The sequence below is a fragment of the Nothoprocta perdicaria genome, unplaced genomic scaffold (assembly GCF_003342845.1).
Source record: "Nothoprocta perdicaria isolate Ctin4 unplaced genomic scaffold, notPer1 scaffold_6, whole genome shotgun sequence".
Taxonomy (NCBI): domain Eukaryota; kingdom Metazoa; phylum Chordata; class Aves; order Tinamiformes; family Tinamidae; genus Nothoprocta; species Nothoprocta perdicaria.
In genome coordinates this window covers 5,316,576-5,325,614 of record NW_020455865.1, presented here as the reverse complement: position 1 = coordinate 5,325,614, position 9,039 = coordinate 5,316,576, and the positions used below count along the sequence as shown (strand labels likewise).

Sequence of the window (9,039 nt, the reverse complement as noted above, 5' to 3'; positions counted from 1 at the left end):
GGGGAGGCCTGGCCGGCGTCGCCCCGCGGCCGCCTCACGCCGCTGTCCCGCTCGCGCAGCTCAACGCCGAGGGCACCGTGGACGAGGTGTTCAAGCAGGTCTGCTCCTACCTGGACGCGCTGTAGCCGCACGCGCCYGCCCCGGCCCTGCCGCACAGACAGCGGAAGCGGCTTCATCCTGTTTTCGTGGACGGAGCCGCGCGGAGGAAATTTCAAGGACATTGTGTTTGGCTCTTTCCCGTCTCTCCCCAGTAAAGTTCACTTTAATGAGCCCAGACTTTATCTTTTTTTCTTCTGCCTCAGGAAATGAGTTTTTCTTTCCAGAAATTTTTCTGTCCCCCCCCCCCTTCCCTCCGCACACCCCTTTCTGCAGCTGATTACGGGCAGGAAACGGGCTGTTTATCCTGCCCGGTGGCATCACGGCCAGGGGGAGCGGGATGCTGCGCTCGGAGGAAGGGAGGGAGCATCCCAGCCACCTCGGCTGAGCCCTGGGGATGTGAGGGGCCCATGGACACCTCCTCRCAGCCCAATCCCCCATCCCGGCAGCCCAAATCCCACCCCACAGTCCCCACGTGTGCCCTGGCTCCCTGCACACTGAGGCTGAGAGGCTTCAGGCCAACGCTGTTGGTTGTGCCCAGGGTCTGGTGCATCCCCCCTTCCTGACACTCCGTTATCCTGGGATGGRAATTTCCACCACTTTTCCACCCCTGGCTGCTCCCTTGGCTCTCACCCCGGGAGCAGTTTGGGGCACCCGACCCCAGGGCGAGTTGGGGCTGTCACCGCGGGACACAGGGGCATTTCGGTTGCAGCCCCGGGGSAGCTCTGGCTGCCACGGGGGCTGTCTGGCCGCGCTCCGGGCGGRCGCTTTCCCGGTCTGGGGCCGCTCTTGGCGGCTTATGGCTGGGGCAGGAGCGGGCAGAGCCGTGACCGCGACCTGCCCTGGCACCGCTGCCTTTGGGCTGCCGTAAATCAGGCGAAGAGCGAAGCAAAGGCCAGGGGAGAGGCGGCTGCTTGGAAGCTGCTGAGATGGTGTCGAGGAAGGAAATGCCTGAGGGGGCGGGGGGAAGAATCCCAAAGAAAACATTAATGCTGATGGATGCCGGAGGGAAGGAGCCTGCTGCAGACAGGGATGGTCACAGGGTCACCTGGGCATGAGGCAGGGGATTTGGGGCACAATGGGTTCGGGGACTGTGGAGGGGGATGGGTCCATAAGCTGTGCCCTGTCCCTGGTGCTCCCATCCCATTCCCATGACGGATGGTGCCGTGAGCCGCAGTGGGAGGAAGGCACCGGCCATCCGTTGGCAGGTCGCTGGGGGCCTCCGCTCATCCCTGCGCAGGAGCYGGGAGCAGCCAGTGCAGGAGGGCGATGGGATGGGGATCCCCGTCTCCATCCCCATCCCGAGCACCCGTGYGTGCTGTCCCCAGGAGAGGGCACTGCTCCGTCACGGGACACATCGGCCTGCTGCCTGCAGCTCCGGATGGTCCCAGGGGACACCGGGCTGGCCAGGACAGGCCTGGCYATCTTGCTCCCTGCCTCTCTTCCTACCTGGGCTCCTCACAACCCTGATCCAGCCTCTGCCCAGCTCCMGCCTCCCTCTGGATACCCCATCCCCCTGGCTCCCAGGACAAGACCCTCTTGCAGGAGGGGGCTTGCGGCTCCCAAGGGACCAAGCCCGGCCACGTCCATCCTGCTGCCCACCAGGCGTGAGGGACTGAGATGCCCGGATGGGACGCGCCCCTCCACCCAGGACACATGGGGAAGCTGCGTCACGCTGCTTGTCCCGGTCACCCCGCCGTGGGGCTGGGGGGCCCCTCCGGCACCATGTCCTCAAGCGCGGCGATGGGGGCCAGCCCTAAGCGCGGCTCCGCRCGGGCCGGCCCTCCCCGACCTCCCGGCGCGGCTCCAGGCCTCTGCGAAGCGGCATTTCCTCCCCGCTCTTGGCAGCCGCTCGGCTCCGCGGACCCTCCTCTAAAAGGGAGTTGATTTCCTGCCACCGCAGGTCATCAGCCCCAGCGCAGCGCCGGGCTCGCGCACTCGGGCGCTGCCGCTGCCACCGCTGCTACCACCACCGCTGCCACCGTCACTGCCACCGCCGCTGCCGCCGAGCCGCCACCGGGCACCGCCGAGGCTGGAGCGGGGAAGCCTCCCCTGCCTCCACGTCCTCGGGCTCCAGCCGCTGCCCGCCGCGGCCCAGCCCTCGCTCTTGGATCCGGGCTAAGGGCCACGGAGCCGCGGGCAGGCAGCATGGGCGCCCCGAGGTGCCGCGTGCCCCCCRCGCCACCGCTGCCGCTGCTGCTGCTGCTGCCGGCGCTGCTGTGCTGGGCGCCCGGCCGCGCCGGTGAGTGCTGCCGTGCGCGGGGGGACGCGCGCACACTGGCGGGGTGTCCCCAGCCCCCTCTGCTCTCTTTGCCCTTCTTTCTCTTGGCACTGGGTGCTCCTCCCTGTCCCCGTGTCCCCCGTGTCCAGTGGCACCCAGGGAGAGACTGCTGGGACGGGACTGGACGGCCTGGGATGRGGTGGATACAGAGCGGCTCCTGGGTGGCCCAGGCCCCTGGGAGGGAGGTCCCAGGCAGGCAGGGCCTCTGGGAGGCCCTGGTGTTTTGGGGAGCAACCCCCCACTTTGGAGGCCTGCGTAAATCTGCGCCTCGGGRCCGGGCGGCGCGGAGCCGGAGCTGCACAGCGGAAGCGGCATTGTGCAATGCCGGGAAGAGCAGGGAGGGCGGCCGCGCTGGCGGCGCCCCGGCCCCGCCGTCCCCGCCCGGCGCCGCCGAGGGCCGCGCCGCCGAGCAGCGCAATGGCCGCACGGCGCGGTGCGGCCGGGCGCGCGCGACGCTTGGGCCGCGGCCCCGCTGCGTTTCCTCACGCGCGGGGAGGGAATGAGCCCTGCTCCGGGTGCACGAGCGGCCGGGCGCTGCGTGGGGGAGCGCCAGCACGGGGCCCGGCACGGGAGGCAGCGTCTCCTGCAGGACTGCCTGGGGTCTGGGGCTGGCACCTGGTGTTCAGAGGCTCCACAGGGGTGTTGAATCCTGGGGATAAGGAGGGAGAGATGCCTGCCAGCTCGGGAACCAGCCCCCTCTTGCATCCAACCCCCTGGCTTTGGGCTTGGGGGAGCCAAGGCCCCCACAGGTCCCATGGTACGAGGAGCTGTGGGGACACAGGACAGAGACAGGCCAGTGTGACCCCAGGGAGCTGCGAGGACATCCTGGGTGCCGGGAAGAGGGCAGCACCCAGACTGGGGAACAGAGCTCCTGTCTCAGGTATCCCCCTCGCAGGGCCCGGGCGCTGGGTCAGGTCTGGCCAGGACATGCCTGCTCCTGGGCCTGGCACAAGGTCCCTGCTGGCTACAAGCTCCAGGAATGGCTATGTGTTGACCTGTAGCAGGGTCACACGGTCCCTGTCCCACGTAGCTGTGCCACGAGGTCCCTGTCCCTTGCGGCCGTGCCATGCAGTCCTTGTCCCACATAGCTGTGCCACGAGGTCCCTGTCCTACACAGCTGTGCCACGCAGTGCCTGTCTCACATAGCTGTGCCGTGAGGTCTCTGTCCTGCACGGCCGTGCCACACAGTGCCTGTCCCATGTAGCTGTGCCACGAGGTCCCTGTCCCGTATGGCTGTGCCATGCAATCCTTGTCCCATGTAGCTGTGCTGTGAGGTCCCTGTCGTGGCCRTGCCACACAGTSCYYGTCCCATGTAGCTGTGCCACGAGGTCCCTGTCCCGTATGGCTGTGCCATGCAATCCTTGTCCCATGTAGCTGTGCTGTGAGGTCCCTGTCGTGGCCRTGCCACACAGTSCYYGTCCCATGTAGCTGTGCCACGAGGTCCCTGTCCCGTATGGCTGTGCCATGCAATCCTTGTCCCATGTAGCTGTGCTGTGAGGTCCCTGTCGTGGCCATGCCACACAGTCCTCATCCCATGTAGCTGTGCCACGAGGTCCCTGTCCCGTATGGCTGTGCCATGCAATCCTTGTCCCATGTAGCTGTGCTGTGAGGTCCCTGTCGTGGCCATGCCACATGGTCCCCAACCCACATAGCTGTTCTGTGAGATCCCTGTCCCACACATTTGTACCACACAGTCCCTGTCCCACATAGCTGTGCCACGAGGTCCCTGTGCTGCAGAGCTGGGCTGTGCAGTCCTGTCCTACATGGGATCCCTGTCCCACCTGGGATCCCTGTCCCGTGTGGCTGGGCCATATGGTCCCATCCTGGGTAGCTGTGCTGTACCGTCCCTGTCCTTTCTCACCGTGCCACACGGTCCCTGTCCTGTGTGGCTGTGCTGTAAGGTCCTTGTCCTGTATGGCTGCACCACACAGTCCCTGTCCCCTCTAGCTGTGCCATGCAGTCCCCACCCTGCACAGCTGTGCCATGCAGGCCCCTGCGCTATGTGACAGAGCCACGCAGGCCGTGCCACGCCACGGGCACAGCCGTGCCACGCGGGCCATGTCATACCAGCCATACCATGCCCGCCTGTCCTGCCTAGTGCCCTATGCCCCTGTGCTTCATAGCTGCGATGTATAGTGCCCATTTACATGCCTGTGCCATATAGAACCCACTTATGTGGCCGTGCCATATAGTGCCTGTCCTGCCAGCTGTGCCCTATTGGCCGTGTCCAGCCCAGCTCTTGCCCATCCCCGTCTTCTCCCATTAGGAAGCCCCTAAGCGGAGACCCAGGGCACCATGGCAAGTGTGGGGACACATCCTTGTGTGGGGACACAAGGATTACGGCGCGGCCACCTCTGCCRTTCCCTTTGCATCCCGGGGGCAGGACGCCCGAGGAGAGGGGAGGGTCCTGCTGACTGACAGAGGGGCAGAAAAGGCGCTAAAGGGTCAAGGGAGGGTTCGTCCCCGTTATCTGCACCGGGGCTAGGGCACTGTCGTAGCAGAGGTCCCTCGAGGACCTGCTCTTGCCCTAGCGATGGGGATAGCGCTGCAGCCACCCTGTCCCTGCCAGGGCATGGGGACATGAGGATTCRCTCCCCTGGGGCAGCCGGGGCTCAGCCAAGGGCCTCCCATGGTGTCACACTYGTGCTCTGCCCGCCTGGCACCTCTCCTGTGCGCAGTGCCATCGTCCCCCGAAACCGCAGCGCTGGGTGACGCGGAGGGAAGGGGCCACAAGGGTCTCCCARGGTGAGACGGGCACCGCGGCCCCGCTGTGGTGCCGAGCTCCTCTCACCGCGGTGCCCCCGGGTGCAGACGGGGTCAGGGCCGCCGCCGGCCGCGCCGGGCCTGCCGGAAGCGCTGGTGCCGGCCGGGCGCGTGGCGCCCAACGCACGTCCGCCCAGTTCCGCTGCAGGAGCCCCAGCCGCCGGGGCGGGAGCTGAGACCTGCCAGCTCGTGTCGTGAGTGCTGCGCAGCAGGGAGGTGCCTGGGGCCGGAGGCTGGTCCCGACGGAGCCGCCGCGGCCGCGCAGCCGCCCGCCCTGCGCCCCGCGGACATTGTTCTCCCGCCGCTTTGTTTGCTCGGGGGCGCTTTGATCTGGTGCGAAAAAACAGGAATCACCCCCCCATGAACCCCCCCGCGCCGGGTCCCCGTCTCGCCAGCCCCACATCCACGCGCCGGGGAGACGCAGCCGGACCTTCCCGGCTCCCTATTTTTGTCTGGGCAGCACCAAGGGAGGGAAGGAGACTGGAAATAATAATGCGCATTTTCTTTTTTTTTTTTTTTCTTTTCCTTTCTTTTTTATTTTATTATTATTTTTTTTCTCTCTCCTGAGTACAAAAATAAACCCGTCCTTATCTGATGGACCCCGGCGCAGGCTGGGCCCGGCCAAGCGCCCTTATCTGATGGTTCCCTAATGCTGGGGCTGGGCACCGGGGCGGGCACCGAGGCCCCTGGCAGCACCTCTGCCCGGTGCGGGGGATACCCAGCCCTGCCATGCAGCCCATGGCAGGTGTGATGAGCTGCGATGTCTCAGTAGCGCCCACACCGGACCCTCATCACCAGCCATGCGGGGCCTGAGCTGCACCCGTACTGGGGTGCCGGGGTGCCCCGCGGCGCGGGGGAAGAGGCCGCTGCCTGCGGCGCCCAGATAAGCTCCTGTTTATCTTCCTCCCGATGCTGCCGGCCGCGCGGCCGCGCTCGGCGGAGCGGGAGGAAGCGCCGGACAATAGGTGGGCGAGAGGCAGCGTCAGCGCCGAGGCCTGCGCCCTGACCCGGCCGCGGGGCCGCCACGCCGGCCATGCCACCGCGGCCGCGATGTTCCCCCGGGACGCAGCCCGCGGCCCTGCCGGAGCTGCTGGGATGCACCTCGGAACACGCCGGAGGTGCCCGTGTCTCCGCTGGGGCAGAAGGGTCCCCGTCTCGGCGCCCTCCCGCCTGGCGCCCGCGTGGTGGCAGCTGGGTGCCCGGCGCTGGCACGCGGCCCGCGGCCTCACCAGTGCCGGGAGCCTCCGGGGAAGGGACGGGACRGGAAAGGAAGGGACAAGGCTCCGTGGCAGGTCACCTCCAAAGCAAACACGGCGCCAAGACAGAGCCCCGGGCGCCTCCGCTGCCCCTGCGTGCATCCCGAGGCAGGAGTGACGCAGGGTGGCRCTGGGCTGCAAGGGACACGCGATGTGGCATCTCCCCCCGCGGGCGCAGCCGGCGGCCCCGGCGCAGGATCCGCAGCAGGGGAAGCGGATGAGGCGCGGAGGCTCTGCAGGATCAAACAGCTCCCTGCATGCAGGATTTCCCTTGGCAGCGGCGGCCCCGGCCCGCACGGGCTGCTCCCTGCGCGTGGATGTCCCCGCAGGCTGCCGAGGGGCTGCGGCCCCCAGCCCTGCGCTTCCTTCCCGCGCCGGCTGCGCCGGGCCCGGCCAAGCGCGAGGTCTGGCACGAGGCGGGGCCGAGCCGGGACGCAGAGGTTGTTTTTTTTTTTACTTTTTYCCAAACCGGATCCGAGCTTCATTAGCCCCGTCCTGCCGGGGTCGGCGGGGGATTTGGCGTCGTGACACCTCTGCGGAAACGGGAACAAATTCCTCAAGCGAACAAGCGCCAGCTCATCCCGAGGCGGCTGCCAYGCTCCGGGCAGGGGGATCCGGGCGGGATGGGGGGGCTGTGATCCCACTGAACCCCGAGTGACGGTCGCTTGTTTTCCCGCAGAGCCCGGGAGCGCCGCGGGCTGCGAGCTGCAGCCGGTGCCRGCGGCGCCGCTCGTCACGCTGTCCTACACGACGGGCACGGTGGCGCGGGGCTGCGTGAGCCGCGGCTCGCTGCACGCCGCGCAGGAGCTGCACGTCCTCAGCGTGAGGGCGGCCAAGGTGAGCGCGGCCGCGGCACGGCGGGCACCGTGGCTGAGTGGGGCACACGGGGGGCACAGTGGGGCTGAGGCCTGGTGCTGGGCCACGCCGGGAGCAGTGGGCACCGGGATATGTGTCCTGCTGAGCTGGGAAGCGCCAGGCACCCAGGCACGGTGTCATCCCAAACCAGGGAGCATTGGGCACCTGGATATAGGATCACGCCCAGCTGAGGAGTACTGGATACCCAGACATGGTGCCATCCCAAACCAGGGAGCACTGGGCACCTGCTTATGGGGTCATGCTGAGCTGGGCAATGCCGGGCAGGAAGGCATGGTGCCATCCTAAGCTGGGCAGCACCCAGAGACAATGCCATCCCAAGCCAGGCAGCACCAGGCACCTGGATATGGGATCATGCTGAGCTGGGGAACACCAGACAACCAGACACGGTGCCATCCCAAGCTGGGGAGCACCAGGCACATGGACATGGTGCCATCCCAAGCTGGGGAGCACCAGGCACATGGACATGGTGCCATTCCAAACCAGGGAGCACCAGGCACCTGGATATAGGGTCATGCCAAGCTGGGGAGCGCTGGGCACCCAGATATGGTGCCACCCAAACTAGGGAGCACTGGGTACCTGGATATGGGGTCATGATGAGCTGGGGAGCACGAGGCACCCAGACACGGTGCATGGCACAGCTGGGGAGCACCAGGCACCTGAACGTGGTGTGGCGCAGGGCCAGGCAGTGCCGTGCGCCCGGACACGGCGCCCCGTGTCCTGGCTGTCAAACCCGCAGCCGTTTCCTGCGCGCGGGGAGCCGCGGTGCAAACAGCCTGACCTTTCGCTTGATGCGTTTCCCTGGCCTCGCGGCACTTCCCTTCCAGCTAAGCTGGGGACAGGGGGGATGTCGCTGAAGAGGGGAATTAAACTGCTTCAAGGCCACGTTCCTATCAGCCCGTGCTGCGGGGACTGTCCCCTGCGTGTCACAGGGCCTCCCCTTTCCTAGGGACAGGAGCACTGCAGTTTCTTGCACCGCAATGCGCTCGACCAGTCCCCAGGCCGCCAGGCGCCGGCRGCTCCCGGTTCTGCTTTTCGGGGCTGGGGGAAGGAGAAGCTGTTGCCCGCTGGCCGGGGCTGCTGCGGCACCAGCCGAGCCACACCAGTGCTTCCCAAAACACCACATCCCGCCCCACAGCATCCCCATGGCCAGCTGCATCCCGAGCCTCTCCACGCGCTCCAGGAGAACCAACCTCTTCCTTTCCTCTTAGCCCCTTTTTCACCCACCACCCACCTTGCACCCGTGCCCAGGGCCACCTTCACCCCCAGCATCACATCAYATAGGGACAAGCTTGGCCGCGCAACGTGGCCCCTCTCAGCATTTTTACCCTTTTTCCTCCCGTCTGCACCCCAAGGACAGTGTCCTGCCCAGAGGGCACCGCCGAGGCCAAAACCTTGAAAGCTGTAAACAAACGGCAGGGCCGGGGTCCCCGCGGGCGGCGGGGACAAGGACTGATGTCAGGGCTGTGGCATTCAGACAGCCGGCACCGGGCCCCGCYGCGCGCGGGGGGAGCCGGCCGCGGCCCGGCTCCGCTTATAGAAGAATTACTGGAAGCCGGTTTCTATAAGCAGAAGCCGCGAAGCGAAAAAAAAAATAAATAAATAAAGGCAAAATAATTTTATAAAGGCCACGCCGGGCTAGACGCAAAGCGCCCTGCGCTCGGCGGCCTCCGAACAATGGGGCCACAAAACACGCGGCGGTAAAAATAGCCGCGGGCTCCTCCTCGCTGGGGCCGCCCGGGGTCCCCGGCCACCCACGCGGTGCCGCGG

The 9,039-nt window shown here is 66.9% G+C and overlaps 2 protein-coding genes across 2 annotated transcripts in view; both read left to right on the top strand.

Annotated features, from left to right (window-relative positions):
* Window positions 1-269, top strand: part of AK1 (adenylate kinase 1) — a 2,594-nt gene extending 2,325 nt beyond the window's left edge. Inside the window, exon 6 of the mRNA XM_026049355.1 lies at window positions 60-269. Within this exon, the coding sequence (XP_025905140.1) occupies window positions 60-125 (66 nt within the window). The 3' untranslated portion in view covers window positions 126-269. The remainder of the gene's footprint in view (window positions 1-59) is intronic.
* Window positions 270-2,244: 1,975 nt separating this feature from the next.
* ENG (endoglin) overlaps window positions 2,245-9,039 on the top strand; it is a 12,542-nt gene continuing 5,747 nt past the window's right edge. The window contains exons 1-2 of the mRNA XM_026049599.1: window positions 2,245-2,338; window positions 7,076-7,233. Coding sequence (XP_025905384.1) covers window positions 2,245-2,338; window positions 7,076-7,233 — 252 coding nt within the window. The remainder of the gene's footprint in view (window positions 2,339-7,075; window positions 7,234-9,039) is intronic.